The sequence below is a fragment of the Prunus persica genome, chromosome G3, assembly GCF_000346465.2.
Source record: "Prunus persica cultivar Lovell chromosome G3, Prunus_persica_NCBIv2, whole genome shotgun sequence".
Taxonomy (NCBI): domain Eukaryota; kingdom Viridiplantae; phylum Streptophyta; class Magnoliopsida; order Rosales; family Rosaceae; genus Prunus; species Prunus persica.
This window is the reverse complement of record NC_034011.1, coordinates 27226082-27245340: the sequence shown is the minus strand read 5'-3', so window position 1 is coordinate 27245340 and position 19259 is coordinate 27226082. Positions and strand designations below refer to the sequence as shown.

General features: G+C 39.7%; 5 protein-coding genes across 12 annotated transcripts; 2 read left to right on the top strand and 3 right to left on the bottom strand.

The window, feature by feature from the left end:
- Positions 412-3330, bottom strand: LOC18782285 (pentatricopeptide repeat-containing protein At3g26630, chloroplastic). Of its 5 annotated transcripts, none has more exons than XM_007217037.2 (2): positions 2823-3238; positions 412-2327 (listed from the first exon to the last, which is right to left on the bottom strand). In XM_007217037.2, exon 2 carries the CDS (start codon positions 2276-2278, stop codon positions 944-946), a length of 1335 nt encoding a protein of 444 aa, XP_007217099.2. In that variant the 5' UTR covers positions 2279-2327; positions 2823-3238; the 3' UTR covers positions 412-943. The 5 variants fall into 5 exon arrangements, with proteins under 5 accessions (XP_007217099.2, XP_020415203.1, XP_020415202.1 ...); XM_020559614.1 differs by having other exon boundaries at positions 412-2404; positions 2823-3237; XM_020559613.1 differs by having other exon boundaries at positions 412-2382; positions 2823-3237.
- On the top strand, positions 3432-5272 carry LOC18784510 (WD repeat-containing protein LWD1). The gene has a single exon (XM_007215546.2). It carries the CDS (start codon positions 3747-3749, stop codon positions 4815-4817), a length of 1071 nt encoding a protein of 356 aa, XP_007215608.1. The 5' UTR covers positions 3432-3746; the 3' UTR covers positions 4818-5272.
- LOC18784386 (glyceraldehyde-3-phosphate dehydrogenase A, chloroplastic) lies at positions 7589-9994 on the top strand. Its single transcript, XM_007217821.2, has 5 exons — positions 7589-7803; positions 8055-8171; positions 8447-8751; positions 8904-9148; positions 9261-9994. The coding sequence occupies exons 1-5, from the start codon at positions 7762-7764 to the stop codon at positions 9761-9763; spliced, it is 1212 nt and encodes a 403-aa protein (XP_007217883.1). The 5' UTR covers positions 7589-7761; the 3' UTR covers positions 9764-9994.
- Positions 10605-16592, bottom strand: LOC18781754 (OTU domain-containing protein DDB_G0284757). 3 transcript variants are annotated; one of them, XM_020559617.1, is made up of 10 exons: positions 16063-16173; positions 15316-15513; positions 14815-14888; positions 14065-14119; positions 13903-13977; positions 13308-13381; positions 13111-13159; positions 11939-12023; positions 11047-11103; positions 10605-10933 (listed from the first exon to the last, which is right to left on the bottom strand). In XM_020559617.1, the coding sequence occupies exons 1-10, from the start codon at positions 16069-16071 to the stop codon at positions 10887-10889; spliced, it is 723 nt and encodes a 240-aa protein (XP_020415206.1). In that variant the 5' UTR covers positions 16072-16173; the 3' UTR covers positions 10605-10886. The 3 variants fall into 3 exon arrangements, with proteins under 3 accessions (XP_020415206.1, XP_020415208.1, XP_007217757.1); XM_020559619.1 differs by lacking the exon at positions 16063-16173 and adding an exon at positions 15872-16032; XM_007217695.2 differs by lacking the exon at positions 16063-16173 and adding an exon at positions 16211-16592 and having other exon boundaries at positions 10606-10933.
- LOC18784336 (DEAD-box ATP-dependent RNA helicase 41) lies at positions 16706-19232 on the bottom strand. Of its 2 annotated transcripts, XM_020559608.1 has the most exons (4): positions 19038-19232; positions 18795-18879; positions 18573-18669; positions 16706-18448 (listed from the first exon to the last, which is right to left on the bottom strand). In XM_020559608.1, exons 3-4 carry the CDS (start codon positions 18640-18642, stop codon positions 16896-16898), a joined length of 1623 nt encoding a protein of 540 aa, XP_020415197.1. In that variant the 5' UTR covers positions 18643-18669; positions 18795-18879; positions 19038-19232; the 3' UTR covers positions 16706-16895. The 2 variants fall into 2 exon arrangements, with proteins under 2 accessions (XP_020415197.1, XP_020415198.1); XM_020559609.1 differs by lacking the exon at positions 18795-18879.

The following is a 19259-nucleotide window of genomic DNA, read 5'->3' as shown; positions in this document are numbered from 1 at the left end:
AGAATACAAATATCCATTATCTTTTTTAATTCTAAAATAAATTTAAATTTTTTTAAAAAAAAAACCTCTCACATGCGCGGAAGAGCGTGCAGAAAAGCTAGTAATAATAATATACTAAACTAAACAAACATTTGGGTCAGCTTTGGCTGGCAGCTTCGTCGTGTCCGCCTGTTCGTTCAATTTGTTCAACTATGCAAACTCAGAGAGTCAGACTCTATTAACAATTTTAAAATTGAAAATTAGAAAAAAAGTGGAGGAGGAAGGGCGGTTTTGTTGGACATGTTTAAAAGATGCGAACAACCTTTTCCTGGGGTGGGCACTGGGCACAACAAGACGTCAAAAATGACGAACGAGGAAGAAAAATAAAAAACAGAGTCGGGCCCTTTGGAGATGTAAGGCCCTTTAGTAGAATTGAATTCTAAATTCTTGACTGTATTAATTTTGTTTTTGTGGGCGAAGGTCCATCAACTACAAACAAACACTCAATTCAAACTGGAGCTTCCCCCACAAAAACAAAATTTTAATTGACTGTATTGATTTAAGAATGGAACTCTCTGTTCAACATTTACCATAGTCTCTTCAGTTCAGAAAATTACTCTCTTCATTAGTACTACAAACTAATAAAGGAAGGAGCACTACAAATCAACGAGGAAAAATTTCAAGATCAAGGAGGTCAAGCCATTTCCGTCCAAACACCTGGTCTCGGTCTGGTCACTTGCAAAGCTTAAGCTTATCATTTGCCAAATCCGTAACCATGAGATGAGAGTCTGGTTTCATATCTTTTTTCAAGGACAATACCTTGTCCTTGGTCTTGGTCTTGGTCTTGCTGTGGCACACATATATTGTTACGTAATCAAAATCCAGTCATTTATCAGTCAGATAGTCAACCCAGATCATACTTGAAGCTCTCAAGTGCAGATACCAACTCAGACTCTTAAGCAATCTAACTCCTCTGCACGAGTGAAAGATGATTGTCGTTATCCTCTGCTTTATATATGTTTTGCTTTACAGGCATGGATTGCGCTAATTTGCATACCTCATCTAACATATCAGCACGGCTATATAGTTCAATCATGCAAGTGTAATGTTCTAAAATAGGCGTAATACCATAGTGTTTACTCATGTATTTGAAATACATACAACCAGCCTCCAGATTATTTGTATGCAAACAAGCAGATAAAACACCTACGAAAGTGATTGCATCTGGCCTTACGTTCACCTTCTCCATCTCTGCGAAAAGGGCAAGTGCTTCCTCTCCAAACCCATGTACACCCAAGCTTGTGATCATTGCATTCCATGTAGCCAAGCTCTTGATTCGCATTTCGTCAAATACTCTCCTCGCGTCCTCTAAACTACCACATTTGCTATACGTATCAATAAGAGCTGTCCCAAGGAAAACATCAAGTTTAAATCCATTTTTAAGAGCAAAGTCGTGAATCCATCTACCCAATTTGAGGCTCCCCAATAGGGTACAAGCTTTCAGCAAGCTTACCAGCGTGAATTCGTTTGGCCTAACATCACCAACCTGCATTCTCCAGAACAGCTCAAAAGCCTCTTCAGGTTGCTGATTTCTAACATACCCATTCATCATTGCTGTCCATGAAACAACATTTTTAGCTGGCATTCGCTCAAAAACTGCTCGGGCAGCATGCAATTCCCCACAAGCAACTAGCCCCGAAATCATGGTTGTCCATGAAACTACATTTCGTACACGCATTTTTTCAAACACCCTGCATCCACAATCTATTTCTCCACACTTGAAGTAGAAGTCCATTAAAGTATTTTGAACAAACATGTCTCTGGAGAAACTATTTTTTATGGATAACCCATGAACCACTTTTCCTTGCTCAAATGCGGAAGAGGCAATGCAAGCTTTGATAACAAACGGAAAGGTGAACTTATCGGGTGGAAATCCTTGGTGTATCATAAGGCTATACAGAAGGAGGGCTTCTTGTGAGCAGCCGTTGATGGTATAGGACATGATCATTAGATTCCAAGTAAAAGTAAGGGGGCCTTGGATTTGATGGAATATGAGATTGGCATAGTCCATTTTCCCATAAGAAGAGCAAAGGTGAATGAGTTTCCTGATAAGTAACTGATCGTGAGAAAGACCATTCCGGATAATCTTAGCATGGATTTGCTTGAGATGTTTGAAAGTGGCGCAATTTTGGAGTAAGGTGAGAGCTTCCTGAGAACCGAATTTGGTTACCCTAGAGCCGGTGAATAGCTTACTTTTGGGGAGAACCTCGGGAGTACATGAAAGGCGTGCAACCATCATAACAGAATTGTCTTCTTTTCGGTACACAAACAAACAGAAGCGTGTCTTTCTGCAAACGCCGAGTGTTAGACCTTTAACAACAGTTCGACCTGCCGATTGCCTGCCTGAGAGTGTGAACGGCAGGAACTATATGAGGTATCAAATGAAGGAATGGAAAATGAATGAGAAACAACACTTGGCTTGAAAAGACTCAAGCAAATTATAGATTCAATATGGTTCCCTTTGAGCTTAAGATCCTAGGCTCCATAATATATCAATGCAACTAATTCTTGACAATTAGATTGGGAGAAGTAAGGTGGGATCTGTTGTACAAATCACAGAGGTAGGGTGAATCCCCTCCCATATCCCATATCCCAAACTCAGAGGTGGGTTTTTGTTTGGGGTTAATGATGCATAGCATACTAATAACTATACTAATAAAATCTTACTCATTCCTCCCACGTCGTTTTCTGAGATCTAAAATGAATATGAATTTTCGGTGAACGTTGGCCCTTATAAAATGTAAAGCTAAAAAGAAAAACAAGAAGAAAGGACAGAATGTTACCTCTCCTTCCTCTATTGCCCAATAGCAAAATCAATTCCAGACTGGGAACTTGGGAAGAGGAGGATAGAGCTCAGTCAAAGTAATACTCGGCTTCAACTTTCGTCTTCCGCTCTATTTACTTTACATACTGCAGATTGCAATTGCATAGCCTTATATCATAATTCATCATCAGCCAAGATGTCTTTTTTTTAACTGAATCTGCATGGCCCATAAACACCATCACCCTCTCTTTTTCTTTTTTCCCCTTCCCCTTAACGAAAACTGACTTGGCCAACCCAGAAAGTGAAACCCGTCCTCCTCTTTCTCCGGCCGGTATTGGATACAGCAGCAAGGTCTCCTTTAGCCGTTTATTTAAAACGCCTGATAATTCTAGGGCCTCTCTCTCTCTCAAGTCTCGACTAGTAGAGATAGCGGCATCATGACCTGTATCACTTAACACGTGACCCATCCGACGAAATTATAAAAGTAACGACATATCATGAGATGCCGTTCAAAGGGAAGGGAGAGAACAATACGTCGTTGAAAATGTAACGACAGAAATTGAAACGATAAGAATTAAGAAACGGCACATAACTTTATTGGTTTTTTTTTTTTTTTTTTTTTTTTTGCTTTTTAGTAAAATTTATAGTCTGAAAAATATTGAGGGATAAGATGAAGAAGGAGAAGGGAAAAATTCGCGACGGCTCTCAGTCTCAGGGCAGAATCAGATAGGTTCTTCCTCTACTGAATTAAAAGTCCAAGGTTAATTTTGCTTCTTTCTGGTTCTGGAAGTCCAAGATAAATAATACTATCCGCAGGAGGAGGGGTTCGGTTAGGCTTCAGGTTTGCAGTTGTTTGGGTGGGGGGCAGGGCAGGGTTGGTGATAAATAATAAATCGGAAAATATTATTATTGGGGAGAGAGAGAGAGAGAGAAAGAGAGAGAGATGGGGGCCAGTAGGAGTAGCGATCCGAATCAGGACGGGTCAGATGAGCAGCAGAAACGATCGGAGATCTACACGTATGAGGCGCCATGGCACATCTACGCCATGAACTGGAGCGTCCGTCGGGACAAGAAGTACCGGCTGGCCATCGCAAGCCTCCTGGAGCAGTACCCGAACCGAGTGGAGATCGTGCAGCTGGACGACTCAAACGGGGAGATCCGGTCGGACCCGAACCTGTCGTTCGAGCACCCGTACCCGCCGACCAAGACCATCTTCATCCCGGACAAGGAGTGCCAGAAGCCAGACCTGCTGGCCACCTCGAGCGATTTCCTCCGCGTGTGGCGCATCTCTGGGGAGGACGAGGAGTCTGACTCCTCCTCCTCCTCGTCAGTGGAGCTCAAGTCCCTCCTCAACGGCAACAAGAGCTCCGAGTTCTGCGGGCCCCTCACCTCCTTCGACTGGAACGAGGCGGAGCCCAAGCGCATAGGCACCTCCTCTATCGACACTACCTGCACTATCTGGGACATAGAGCGCGAGGCGGTGGACACCCAGCTCATCGCCCACGACAAGGAGGTGTACGACATCGCCTGGGGCGGCGTTGGTGTCTTCGCCTCCGTCTCGGCAGACGGCTCCGTGAGAGTGTTCGACCTGCGCGACAAGGAGCACTCGACCATCATCTACGAGAGTTCGGAGCCCGACACCCCCCTGGTCCGGCTGGGATGGAACAAGCAAGACCCCAGGTACATGGCCACCATCATCATGGACAGCGCCAAGGTGGTCGTCCTGGACATCCGCTTCCCGACCCTCCCAGTCGTCGAGTTGCAGAGGCACCAGGCCAGCGTCAATGCCATTGCCTGGGCCCCTCACAGCTCTTGCCACATCTGCACTGCCGGAGATGACTCCCAGGCTCTCATCTGGGACCTCTCCTCCATGGGCCAGCCGGTGGAGGGTGGCCTGGATCCCATTCTGGCCTATACGGCCGGGGCCGAGATCGAGCAGCTGCAGTGGTCCTCTTCCCAGCCCGATTGGGTTGCAATTGCCTTCTCGACCAAGCTTCAGATACTCAGAGTATGAATATATGAGCTGTAACATATGACCACTGACCAGGCAGGCAGGCATTCACTTCACTAACTGCTCCAGAGTCCAGTTCGCCATGAATCCAATATCATTGCTCAGCTCAGCAGCTCTTCTGTCTCAACCGTCAGTCAGTAGTCCTCCTTCCTTCCTAGTTCCCAGTTCCCAGTTCCTAGTCATAATTGGGATACTACTGCCATGCCTTGTTTTGCCCTTGCTCCTTACTTTATTGATGATGATTGATGTCACATTAGCTGAAGTTGAAGCCATATATGCTGCTAGTATTAACTATTGCATTTCATGCTCTTTGCCTTCTAAATTTCTAACGAATATGCATCCTGGTTGATGGTAGTCTTAGAATCCTGCTAATTAAATTTATTGAATTCTAGCTTTTGTTCTTCCGTCTGTCATCTAGATTGCTCAATATTTATTAAAAAATACTGTCATTTCCCCCATTTTGGCTATGCTTTTGTTTCTCTTTTGCCTTGCCTTTTTCATGTGAGAAAGAAGAGATTGCGCGCCTGGGGTAATTCAGACTAAGAATATTTATTGGTAGAAAACTTTATATTGAATAGATTCTGCCTGCAGCAACTTATCTTAAACATTAGCTGATTTGACCAAGCAATCTGTTTTAATGAGTTATGCAAGCATGACATGACAAGTTGCTAGTGAGTTTGTTTCTTCCATTCAAGTGCGTATTAATTTGTGTGGAAGGAAGGCTTCAATTTTTCACGTTGTAGTGTAAAATTACATTCCTACCTTCCTATATACCGAATCGAAGATTAAGTAATTGAGAAATGGAAGATGATTTTGTAAAAGATCTCATATTGATATTTTTTTTTTCAATAGAACATATTGACCATCTACAAAGTGAAAATGAAAAACAACAATTTATGAGGGTTGGGTTAGTAGTTTGAATTTCTGAGTTGGATTAGGCTTAGCTTAGTTGAATTAAATATTTTTTTAATTCAAGGATCTACAATTCTTCCAAGGTTGATTTGTGAGTTGGCTGCAATTTTCATTGTAGACCTACTTTTCAGCTACATTGCTGTGAAAGATGGACATTTTCAAAAGAGAAAAGCAGAAAAACTAATTGGCATCTGCCCTGGACCATACTAAATACCTTTTGAGTCTTTTAGTTCTCTGCTTCTTCGCCTTAAGAAGCTGGAGGCTTGTTTAATTTATGTTTATTTTTAGTCAAGAGCAGCTCAAAAAATTTAGATTGACATTCCTGTGGTCAAGGTCATTGTTGGGTCCTAGACTAATGTGCTTTCAGAAGCTATGTGCTAGAGTGAGGTTACATTATTCTAGATGCAATGAAGTAACGCTTTCAGTTAGTAGAAAACAGTATGTAAAGCTTACTTTCAGAAGCTATGTGCTAAAATGAGGTTATGCGAGCCAGTTCTAACTTTCTAACTATGTGGTGTGGTCTCTGTTGTTTACGGAATCCAATCTATGCATGATGCCTAGGGATTTTCGTCTTTTATGTTGTTGTGATCATAAGTTCAATACAAAAAACCCTATTTTGAATCTCAAGAAAACTCTCTAGATGGATCTTCCGATCTCAATCGCTTTAACTGTCTAGAAAACTGGAAATGCGCCAACAGTAACGCTTTTTCATTGCTGATGCCTTTTGATGTTAGTTTCATTGATACATGAGACAATTACTAGTTCTGTTCAATTATAATTATCAAGTTTACGACGCATTTATACTGGTCTCATTCTGTAATGTAACATGTTGATACAACTTCTGATGGGTTGGGTTGGGTCGATAATTAATATTTGAACTCTATTTCACATAGGCAAATTCGGGAAAGAAGATCTGAACTTTATTGAAGAAAGAATCTATTACAAAGATGTATTTGTTTGGTTACTCACTCTGTTTAGTTGATCTACTTTAATATCAAGTGAAATAAGGTGCCCATAGCCATTGCCGGGCCATTGACTATCACAGTAAAAGTAGGGTCGCAACCGTGTTCGCTGAAAAACAAATGGATGTTTGAAAGCTACCCATCGAAGAGCAAATGGATGTTTTGGAAGCCACCCACTGAAAAACGAATGTATGTTCGGAGACTATCCATAGAACGATCCTCTTTTCGTTTTGGAGTTAGAATTTGTTCGGTGGGAAGCCACTAAAGCTCTATTGCAGTTTCAGTGACCAAACAGTTAGCAAAATCCGTATTGAAACGAATGAGGGTTTGTTGAGGAAAATGTGTTGCAGCTGTCTTTATATTTAACAACAGAACACTGTTAGCTTAAATTATAATAGCCTAATAACAATTAAAAATCAAAACACCAATGATACTTTTCTTTTTCTTTTTTTTCAAATCTTACGCTTTATCTTCTCTTACTCTTTCTCCCCACTTCTCTTCTCCACCTCCGTCGCCAATAGGCCCAACGCACACAGCGTTTCCCCTCATCCGCGTTATTAATGTTTGCCGTTGTATGTGTATGCCAAAGCATAGGAGGGGCAATGCATGGATCCTGACTGGTAGACTTTTTCATCCTTGCAGCAGCTTTATATTCTTTGTATATGTAAGTTGGGCGACTAAGAGAACCAGGCTCAGGCCCAAAGGCCCAAAGGCCTAATGTCCAACATGAGTACAAAATGAAAGAAGAAAGTGAGAGAGAAGATGGGAAATGCAAGGAAAGGAAGAGTGTATAGAAGGAGGAATAGGAGTGGAGGGGAGAGGGGGACACAAACACAAAGCTTTAAACCTCAGCCATTCGTTGAATGATAGGCTATCCATAATCTCATCCCCTCTTGGTTTTATGTCAGTCACTCCCAACACTTGCTCTCTCATCATCTCTATCTTATTAAAATGAATATATAATGACCTTGCAAATTTTCTGACTGTCTTGCTACCACTTCTACTACTGCTTGCTTAAGCTATAGGCTAGCTAGCTAGCTCCATATCCATATCCTCCATCCTCCCTCGCAAGGATGGCTTCGGCTATTCTTTCTGTGGCCAAACCATCTCTTCAGGTTCATGCGGCTTCTGATTTTCATGTGTCACTCATTTTATGAATATATATATATGCATATGCATGCAAGCTCTTTCTCTCTATCTATATTCTATATAGATATATACATAAGTATACATGTATGTCTATGCAAGTGAAGAGTAAAATTAAAGCCGTACCGTCCTTCTTGTGCATTCATTGCTAGTGTTTTATATTGTTATATTGTCATCAACAATCATGTGATGCTCAAATGATAAATTTCTCCATTTCCAGGCAAATGGAAAGGGATTTGCAGAATTCTCAGGTCTCCGGACCTCATCAGCTTGCCTTCCTTTTGGAAGGAAGACCTCAGACGATTTGTTTTCAGTCATTTCCTTCCAGACCTCTGCTGTGAGTACTCCTTTTCTTGTCCTCTTAATTATCCCACCGTCCATTTATCTATTTATTTACCATACCAATATATATATATACATACACGTTTCCATGATCATAAAAAATACTACCACTTAAATAATTATATAACGTTTTAGCACAATGGTTGGTTTGGTTGACCACATTTGACATGGAAGGTTGACTAATGTCATGTCTACTTGTAAATGGTAAATGGTAAATGGTAAATGTGATTGCGTGCGTAATGTGTCCTTGTAATTGGGAACGAATTGAAGGTGGGAAGCAGCGGAGGATACAAAAAAGGGATAGCGGAGGCGAAGCTAAAGGTGGCTATAAATGGATTCGGAAGAATTGGAAGGAACTTCTTGAGGTGCTGGCATGGGCGCAAGGACTCCCCTCTTGATGTCGTTGTCATCAACGACACTGGAGGCGTGAAGCAGGCCTCCCACCTCCTCAAGTACGACTCTACACTTGGAATCTTCGATGCTGATGTCAAGCCCGCTGGTGATAATGGCATCTCCGTTGACGGCAAGGTCATCAAGGTCGTGTCTAGCCGCAATCCCCTCGACCTGCCTTGGAAGTAAGTCCTCCTGTTCACCTGGCTACGAGCTTTGAGCTTCGAGCTTAGCTAATAAACTTGCTAGCTAGCAAACACTGCCACTGCCACTGTCTTTGTCTTGTCTTGCATGATATATAGAATGACGGAATGAATACAAATTCACTGCACTTCAGGGACTTGGAGATTGACCTAGTGATAGAAGGCACTGGTGTGTTTGTGGATAGGGAGGGTGCAGGCAAGCACCTACAGGCAGGGGCCAAGAAGGTGCTTATCACTGCCCCTGGAAAGGGCGACATCCCCACCTATGTGGTCGGGGTCAATGCTGACGCCTACAGCCCAGATGAAACCATCATTAGCAATGCTTCTTGCACCACCAACTGCCTTGCCCCCTTCGTCAAGGTCCTCGATCAAAAGTTCGGTAAGTTACTTTCAATTCACACCACACCACCGCCAGTATGAAAAAGCATAATCAATCAATCAATCAATAGTAATGTTAGGCTAGCTCATGCTTGAGTACTGTACATGGACAGGCATCATCAAGGGCACCATGACCACCACACACTCGTACACGGGTGACCAGAGGCTACTTGATGCCAGCCACCGCGACCTAAGGCGTGCACGAGCTGCTGCTCTGAATATCGTTCCCACTTCAACAGGTGCAGCAAAGGCCGTGGCTCTAGTCCTTCCAAGTCTAAAAGGCAAGCTAAATGGCATTGCCCTGCGTGTGCCCACCCCAAATGTGTCTGTGGTCGATCTTGTTGTCCAAGTCACTAAGAAGACCTTTGCAGAAGAAGTGAATGCTGCTTTCAGAGACAGTTCTGCAAAGGAGCTCGCAGGTATCCTTTCTGTTTGTGATGAGCCCCTTGTTTCTGTCGATTTTCGGTGCACAGATGTCTCCTCCACAGTTGACTCATCATTGACAATGGTCATGGGAGATGACATGGTCAAGGTCATTGCTTGGTACGACAACGAGTGGGGTTACTCACAAAGGGTCGTTGATTTGGCTGACATCGTTGCCAACAACTGGAAGTGATGATCAGATCATCATTCTAATTTTCTACTCGTCATTCCCTCATCATCTCTATGTTTTTTGTTTCTCCCTAACCTCTGCCTTAATTTCTACTTTTCTCTTTTCTTTTCCAATTTATATTTATAATGAGAATATTGTTCAAACCATTTTCTCTTGCTTGTCATCATGCAAGATCGTGTTGATGCAGATGAAGTTTCTAAGCGTGTACTCTTGCTGGCTTCATTATTTTCAAAATCTGTTTCTCTTTCGTTTTCCGTTGCTGAACCCAAAGGTGGCTTTGGGTCGGAGTTGAGTTATGATTTTGAGTCAGCAAATCAGGCACATAAAACAGTAAACATCATAAATATATTGAAAACTAATGGCTGTTTGATAACAAAGGAGAAATATACTTATATTATATGTCCACCTGTTATAATATGAGCGGAGTATGATGTTCATATCTCCCAATCTTATGATTTAGTATAACAAATATCCACTTATATTAAAACACGTGGTACTCAGGTGATACTATATAATTAATCTTAACAATGATCAAAATTGAGTTAGCCATAATAACCCTGAGAATTTTGATTTCTGCACTGCATGTACCTTAATCTAAGTAATCCACTCAGCTTATCAGACTAACGAAGCGATAAGGTGCACATACCCCAAAACAATTAGCAAATGAATAAATTCATCTTAGAGGAGCCAAACTGTTGTAAATTCGTCCTGGCACCAGCCAGGGTCCAGCTTCAAACTCATTTTTGATATTGTATATGTATAGCCACTAATATAAAATACGAAGGGCTGCCCGAAGAATATACTCTGGAGATTCATTGAACTCAGAGCTTCACATATCTGGGTGGCGAAAAACAAACATTGAAAATTCATAGTGAATACTGATCATCTAATTTCACATATAAATCCCCTTTGAAAGAATAATACATCATTGGTCTTACAAAAGAATTGAACAAGAATAATACATCTTCAAAACACTACAAACCGTTTACAGCCGTAATGGCCTAAATAATAATACTAGTATGTATATAAAGTTTCTAATTGAATTCAACATCTTCGGGAACATATGCACAGTGCTAAAATCTTTGAACATCCTGACTGTCATAACTTCAAAAATCACACTAGAAGCCTAGAACAACCAGTGTTTCCTCCTTGGCTTCTGTTGAATTGGAGCATCTGCAAAGACGACACACAACTAAGATATAATCAAAGCCATAGTCCCGCACTTGACCCCTATAAAATGATATTTTTACTGCAAATTAAAAAAAAATTTGAAAATAGAAAAACACCTCGGATTTCATATAGTGAATTGTAATGAACCTCAGACCAAAAACTCAGCCACAGTTCTGCATAATTTTGAAATTGTCAGAATTTGAAATTGAAATAGATGAAAGAAAAATATTGGCAAATGAAAATCCAACAGCCAGTTAAAGAATGTACGCAAAGTTTGTTGATAGAAATGGGAAATGTGATCAAAGGAATTCGAAAATTAAGTCCAATTCCTTGAAGAAAAAAGTTGCCCAACGCCCATAGTTTCATGGCTCTTTCTTGTTATATATGTATTTCCTTTCGTACAAATTAGATTTAAAACATAACTCTTATGCATTAAGTCTTTTCTTGCCATACATTATATTCTCTCTTGCTCGGTCACACCAAGTATCCTAAAGATAGCGGAGATCTTGGTTGATAAAAATTTTAAGCGAGGTATGCATTCTTTTGACACTGATACCATATTTAGGATTACTACTTAGCCTCCTAGAAGACCATAATATGATTCTAAATGTTTCCTAATTCCTTCAGTTCATTTTTTTTCAGATAACTTCCTCCCACTATCAGCCTCTCTTCAGTGATAATTTCATTCAATAAGCTAACATCTTTGATCATGAAACTCTCAATCACCACAAGCAGTTTCCAGGGTTTCAGCCTAGAGACACTTTACATATACATGCCAAGTTTCCACAATACCATAAATTAATGCCTGAGCCATCCTTTTTTTATCAAACCAAAGTAGTTCTAAAATATGAGTCAAAGCCCACCTGTCTCCATAATAGGCAGCCCCTAATCTCAGAACTGGACAGTGCCAGGAGACTAGCGAGTCTTTTATTTTTTATTTTTCTTTTCGGTGATGCAATATTAACCTAATACTATGAGCATAAAAGAGAAAAGATACTTCCATCTTACCACGTTTTGGTGGCTGGTACTGAGGCATAATTTCAATAAAGCAAGTATCTCTGAATGATGTCAAAAGGCAAATCTTCGCTTCAAACTGCATTCAAACAAGCAGGATTACAGAACATCATAAACTACAAGAAAAGACATTGAACAACATGACAACAAGACATTTGAGAAGTTATCGGCACTGATGTATATGTATATCTTCCTAAAATGATATTCTCTAATAATATTTGTACTATTGCATCATTTTCCAATGCTCTTTTTTATTTGTGACTAAAGATTCAATATAATCAAGTTCCATCTCACAACGAAATATTTCCTGTTAAATTGCAAAAGTAACTTGATGCCATCATCAATAAATTTTGATAGATACCAGACATCATATAATTTGGCAAGATATATGCCACATTAACCTACAACCAATATCTATTAACTAATTAGGTCTTTTTTGAATAACCCAAAATACAATGAACCACAATTAATTAATAGAACTAAGTCAATGCCACCACATTCACTCTCTAAAGTAACACAAATGAAAGATTCTTTTTTTTTTCCCATCCCTAACAACATTAAGTAACAAAAACCACAGTGACGCTCTAACATTAAGCTTTTGGGATACAATGGCATCAAAGTTTTGGTTCCAAAAAGGCTTGCGTTCAAATCCTTCATTGGCCACAAGTCATCGTAATGCAGAACAGAGCTGCACATGAGGGGGTGCTAGCTTGATATACAAACTGTTCTCCCATAACTCAATCTTTTGGGGTATAAACAACCTACATATTAGAAGACCTCAACATTGAGAATGAAAAAGCAATGAACCCAGTCTATATTCAACTGTATCAAACCATTGATGAGAGCCTGTGATGCAGAGCCAAGTTTAAAGTGAGACCAATAAGCCAATCTGAGTACCAAACACCACATTATTGAGTCATTGTACTCTTCTTTTAATTAATGCTCTTCACACACGTACTATAGGCCTATTATTTTAGAATTTTATATTCTTCTAGACATTATACAATAAGCTTTGTACTCTTGAGGAAAAAAGAGTTATGACGGATAAAATTACTCATGTTTGAGTGCAAATCAACCAGAATTGAAAATAGAAAAATATTATAAGAACGATATGCATATGTATCTACAGAAAACAATTTCAACCCATTGGGACAACATTAACGGACCTTGTCAGCTGCTGCTTGTAAGGTAACATGATCCCCCCATTCACCAGATCTGTATCATGTGATAAATTAAAAGTGAATACAAATCTCCTCCGCCAGGAAAAATAGATGAAACTAAACCAGCAATTAAATTCATGCATACTCGCAGAAGCTTATTTTATCAAATAACAGAACTACTGACCCTAAACAATTTAACATACTTTGCCATTTTCTTGTAATAGCGTTTGTACTTCATAGGGACATAGCCTTCATACAAAGAATGATAGTCTTTGAGCTGAAAACAGGAAAAGTAGTGCAAGATAAGCAAACTCAAATTAGCCATTCACTTTTTTTCACCTTATAAACTAATGAAAAAGTTGGTGACAAAATGTTGCACTGAAAGGTCATTATAGGATATAGATTCATCATGATAATTATGTTTGTAGAGAGAAGGAACACGGGAAGCAGTGGTTGTCAGCAAAAAACAGTAGCTTTGGAATCCAGGGATTACAGCAATGGTAAAGGTTGTGATGCAAAGGTAGCAACACTGGTGGATGAAGTTTTAATTTAATCAAATATGAACAGCCACAAATAGCAGTGATAATTTTTTTAGTAATCTCTGATTTTTTTTTTTCATTCAATTTCTCGTAATTAGTAATCTCTGATTTTCTCCTCAGTTTCAGTAATCTCTGGTTCTCTCATTAATTGATCTTTCATCTAATATCAATGGATCTCCAGCCCAATTTTCTAAATCCAAATTCACCTTTTAAATTTTGTCCCTCTACAGCAATTGGGTACTTCATAATTACACTCTACCTGTTTCACAATCTCTTTCCGGACATGCTTGTGATACTCTGGAGACTTGTACATTTGATCTGAAAGTGCACGAAACTGCACCCAAAAAAAAAAACAAAGAGAGAGAATAAATCAATATAAAACAAAGGATAATATTACCTATTACTTCAGAAATGCAGATACCTGACAGTTTCCATCACCAGAAACCTTTACTTCGTATAAACCATAGACATGTAACCTGTGAGGAAGTAATAAGAGATTCACTAAACTATCACCCAAGAAGAAGTTAAACAGACGTATATAGAGTGCAAAACAGATATTCTAGTCCACTAAGATGCTGGACTGAGAGTTGTATATCACACTCAATGCCTAAGCCCACAAGGTACATGTGTTTTTCATGTGGGGTAACAAGTCTGGGCTGAAGTTCACTCCAAATGTGGTTCATATCAGAATATCATAATTGCATAAATGAGACACTCAAACACCTGTTAACAAAAAACAAAAAAAAGTAAAAAGAAAAGCAAAAATAAATTCATCTCAGAACTTCCATGTTGAGAATAGTTCTAACTATTATAATACAAGTTTGATTTTTGTACGACCATCCACCCACGGGTAAACTACCCCCTACATTAGCAACAAACAGGTTAAGTTTTAGCCTCAATACATAATATTTACGACTATCATTTGCAGTACTCATGTGGTTTTCCATGAGTTACAAATATGCTTATTTACAGTGAGGTTTTCCAATACCTCCGGCCATTTCCAAGTGTGTGCTTTTACGTTGTTACCTTTGAAATTTGACTTCTTTTACTTAAATTATTTCTCACCATCAACCAAAACGGAAATGATAAAGAAGCTATTTCAATACCTTTAGGAAAGTTCTCAACCACGAAATAACCAGTACATAATTTTTTTCGGAATCATAAAACATACCTCTGGAGAAGCCGTTGATGGTCCAAACTAGCATCACTAATGTTGGGGATGTAGGAATTTATCCGAGGAATGTGCTGTAATTTTAAAAACATAATAATACCATCACATATTAAGACGAGCACCTTTTCCTTATTAAATGGAAAAATTCAAAAGAAAAAGAAAAAGTTATTCCAGCTTAATGAAGTTCTTAAAGACAACAATCAAAGGATGTAGCATGCAATTCTAATTTCTAAAGAAGAATGATTCTATACCGTGAAAACTTTGCTAGCAATAACTTCATAAAGGTGTATTACACTCCATACGTCAATATGCTAGATGCATTAGAGAAATAATATTTTTGGACTCACTAATTGAGATTAAGTTCTAGTTGCGTACCATTGGAGACATTTTGGTAATATTAAATTAACCTATGAATGAAAATAGTGATTTTGGGGGGGGGGGGGGGGGGGAAGAGGGAGAGGAGAAGGGAGAGAGAAAGGGAGAAAAGGAGATTTTCATTACAGGAACAGGTGCCAGGTTGGAAAGGCGTCTAGCAACTGCACCATCTAACTTAGCATACTCTTCTGATAGTACAACAGCAATCATGCAGTCATCCTCAACATCCTGTTGGCTGCTCAGGGAAGTTGAGCTAGAACATTCCCCCACACTGTGAGTCCCGTTCATCATAATGTCGTCGTCTGTTTTCAAATTCTTATCACACTGAAAACAAATACTAGAATGAGCTTATATGCTGAGTGTGAGTAGCCAAAGTTGAAAAGCTGAAAAGAGTCTACAATCATTCAACAAATTTGAATGCTAGGGTTGTGCGTAAGATTGTTGTTAAATAATTGCTATTTATAATAATCGATTGGGCACAGTGTACTGTCAAGTAGGATGGGCATATAATATAGGAGCAAAGATGCAAAGAAATCTTCTTTCTTTCATTTTCTTTTTTCCAAGGTAGGACAAATACACGGTAATATGCCTGGGGATAATCGTGCAACCACAAAGCAGAGAAGAATGAAGTAAAAGAAATGGCTGAATGTGGCTTCTAGGATTAATCCTCAGAATGTCTCACCTCTTCCCGCAATAAAAGAAAGGAAAAGAAAAAAGAAGCTGAAACATACAACCATGGCAGCCACCACGCGCAGATTTTATCAAAATCAATCAACCAAACAAAAAGACTTCAGTATAATTACGCAGAAGCATAAATTGAAACTAAATACGAACATGGAAGGCGAAGAAACAAGAAAAATAAGTTTGATATACCAAATCCATTAAATTAATAATTGCAATCAGAAAGTCAAACAAGTTGGAAACTTTGATCGTCAATCTTGAAATTCTGAGACCAACTGCAGTTCCGATTTTGTTTGGCGTAAAGGAGGATTTGAAACACAATAACCATCAAAATAATTACCTGATGTTGTTCGATAATAAAGAGGGCCCTATCCAACTTCGCTCTTTCTCTCTCGTGAGGGTTGTTGGTTGGTCGATTAATGTACCTTCTTTTTATTATGGCCAAGGCAACTTTCAGAAAGAAAAGGAAAAATTATGGCAAAGGCTTTAAGGCAGAGGCAGAAGAAGAGGATAATACAATATATCTATTCGACTCGTATGCGACCATTTGACAATATAAATTATAATATGCGAATCGATACGAGGCGAGGGTGGGAGAGAAATCTAACCAACCCCCACTGGAACTGGTCACAGGCGAGGCGAGGTCCGATCACTACGCGTCTTCTGTACACACGGACTCCTACCCCCACCCACACCCACCCAAAATACTTACTTGCGATAAAGGGCATACTTCTTTTAGTTAATTTCGATGCTATCCTCCGAATTCTGACTTATGTCACTTTGGTCCCTTTTAATTCCATTTTAATCTCATGATCAGTAAACAATAGTTGTTGAATTGAATACAAGAATTTTTTATTTTCAGTTTGAATTAGCATGAATGACAGAGTCATTCCCATTTCTCTTTCTTTTGTATGTACATAACCGCCAGGACTATACTAACTTAACCATGCCCTGAATTCAGGGAAAACTATTCTTTGCCTTTAGTACACTTATCCAGATACGGACTAGAAGAACATTAGGAAATTTCATTCATGCTTGTGCTTCCTCTTTTTCTGGTGGCCTCCGCCATTGGAGAATGGGCGTGTCACTGTCATATACCGTGAATTAACAAGCTCCCGAGGTATAGCTGCACCAGAAGATCTTAGAATCTCAACCAAATCTGGAAACAAGTTCTTATTCTCCTCACTTACAAACACAATTGCTGTACCCTCTTCTCCCAGTCTAGATGCCCTACCAATCTGATGGACATACTCCTTCATGGAATTGGGCATGTCAAACAGAATTACCTGTCTTACACCCACAAGATCAACTCCACGGCCTAAAATCCCAGTGGCTACAATAACAGGAACCTCACCCATTATAAATGACCTCATTATATCTCTCCTCTCCTTCATGGACTTCTCCCCATGGATTGATAAAGCTTTCACTCCAATGGTGACTGTAATTGCATTAGATAAGAGATCGGCCCCCAATCTTGATCCCACATAAACCACCACAGGTGGCATAAAATGCTGTTTGCTCATCAATATGTCAAACAGCTTTTGCTTCTTTTGCTTCGACTCGACCCAGATAGGTAGTTGCTTCACAACCTTATTTGGCCTGTTGGGCTTGCCAACGGAGACTACAACAACATCTTTTGCCATAGAGCTTACCATATTCTCTATATCTTGGGAGACCGTTGCAGAATACAGTAAAACCTGGGGTTGTGATAGAGCCCTAAATATCTGCATTACCTGATCTCGGAATCCCCTTTGAAACATGCAGTCCACCTCATCAAGACCAAAAATCTTTACATCATCCAGTTGTATATCATTCTTCGTTAAAAGATCAATTAGCCTGCCTGGAGTTCCCACGATGAGCTCCACTCCTTGCTGAATGCGGTGAAGTTGTCTGGCCATCGCATCACCACCAACCACAAGTGCTGTTTTAAAAGGCAAACCCTTTCCGAGCAACTTAGCTTGCTCCTCAACTTGTATACAGAGCTCTCTGGTTGGTGTTAGAACCATTGCTAACGGCTTTTTCCGGTCTCTAAACTGCTCAAAGCGAAAATTTGCACAAAGATAAACAATTGGAACCAGAAAGGAAGCCGTTTTCCCAGACCCTGTTTCAGCAGACACAAGCAAACTTTTTCCACTCAAAGCAGCTGGGATTGCTTGCATTTGGACAGGTGTTGGCATTTCAAAACCTGCAGCCTCTATATTTTGGAGGAGCTTTTGAGGAAAATTACATGAAGAGAAGGACAAGATAGGTGGCGGAACTAAGTCTCCCTTCACATGAATTTCAAGTCTGCTTCTAAGCAATTCAGTCTGGTCACTAGAGAAGAATACAGATCCTGATTGACTACCAGAATCTCGAACATAAAAGCACTCATCAGTAGCAGTTAATCTTTTGGGAGGTGGTAGGTTGACTGGCAATTGGGTGTTGGCAACCCTGCAGAGGACAGTCTGTTTACACTCCAAACTGCAAATGTCATCATCTGTCTGATCGCATATATACTCGCCATAACGGTTACATATAACACATTTAGGCTCCCCTGGAAGAGGTTCTCTTTGGTCTCTTGACCTTTCTTTCACTTTATCTGCAGCATCAGAGAATTGTAAGCAAAAAATGGGGCTTAAATAAGAAAAGAAAGGGGTTGTGCAAGTATTCATGATTTTATTGCAACAATGAATCATGACTACTATAAAGCTCAAATTCAATACCAGTAACTTGATTCCCATATGTTACTACCACTGAACTCTTGCATTGGTCATCATTGCTTGGGTGTTCCATTGTATAAGCTTGATAATCACATGGATGCTGCAATGCAAACCCCAAAATATTACGATTGCAAAAGGATTATTTAGGATATCAGAACAAAACCAACAAGCCATACAAATGTTATAGATTGAAAAATCACAAAACCATGAGATAGGGTTTAGAACCTTAATTTCGGTAACCACAAACTAGGACTTTGTCTTTGTGAGTAGTAGCCAGGCAGTACTAGTAGACTAGTTAGCCCTAAAGCCTCTAAAATCACAATCCAACATAAGAACTAACTCAACCACAATTAAGAATAGAAACCCTAAATCTAAAATCAAGTAAATAAACCAGTATTAAATCAATACAACTCTTTATCAAGTAAAAATATGTAAAGGGAAGAAGAGAAGAGCAATCAACAGGCATACCTTCGCTTTGGCCTTTGGTGGAAATGGAAAACACCAAAGGTTGCTTCATTCATCTACTATGGCCGGATTCACGGTGTTGATTGAGCTGGTTGGTTTGTTTTTAAGAAAGGTTGCTTCCCCATCTTAGTTGGGCCGGCTTCTAGGTAGGGCCTCTAGGCCCAACCTTGTTTCTCTCTGTTTCTATTGGACTCAGGCCCTCCTTAATAATTTTAAAAATAATAT

Bases quoted from the DNA above. Each gene is read 5' to 3' on its own strand.
- LOC18784510 (XM_007215546.2), top strand. From the start codon at position 3,747: ATGGGGGCCAGTAGGAGTAGCGATCCGAATCAGGACGGGTCAGATGAG.
- LOC18782285 (XM_007217037.2), bottom strand. From the start codon at position 2,278: ATGATGGTTGCACGCCTTTCATGTACTCCCGAGGTTCTCCCCAAAAGT.
- LOC18784336 (XM_020559608.1), bottom strand. From the start codon at position 18,642: ATGGAACACCCAAGCAATGATGACCAATGCAAGAGTTCAGTGGTAGTA. The intron at 18,449-18,572 runs GTATTGAATTTG...CTGATGCTGCAG, and splicing joins ATATGGGAATCAAGTTACTG to ATAAAGTGAAAGAAAGGTCA.
- LOC18781754 (XM_020559617.1), bottom strand. The intron at 12,024-13,110 runs GTCCGTTAATGT...GTTTGAATGCAG, and splicing joins TACAAGCAGCAGCTGACAAG to TTTGAAGCGAAGATTTGCCT. The intron at 10,934-11,046 runs GTGTTTTTCTAT...TCGTCTTTGCAG, and splicing joins TTCACTATATGAAATCCGAG to ATGCTCCAATTCAACAGAAG.
- LOC18784386 (XM_007217821.2), top strand. From the start codon at position 7,762: ATGGCTTCGGCTATTCTTTCTGTGGCCAAACCATCTCTTCAG. The intron at 7,804-8,054 runs GTTCATGCGGCT...CTCCATTTCCAG, and splicing joins TGGCCAAACCATCTCTTCAG to GCAAATGGAAAGGGATTTGC. The intron at 9,149-9,260 runs GTAAGTTACTTT...GTACATGGACAG, and splicing joins GGTCCTCGATCAAAAGTTCG to GCATCATCAAGGGCACCATG.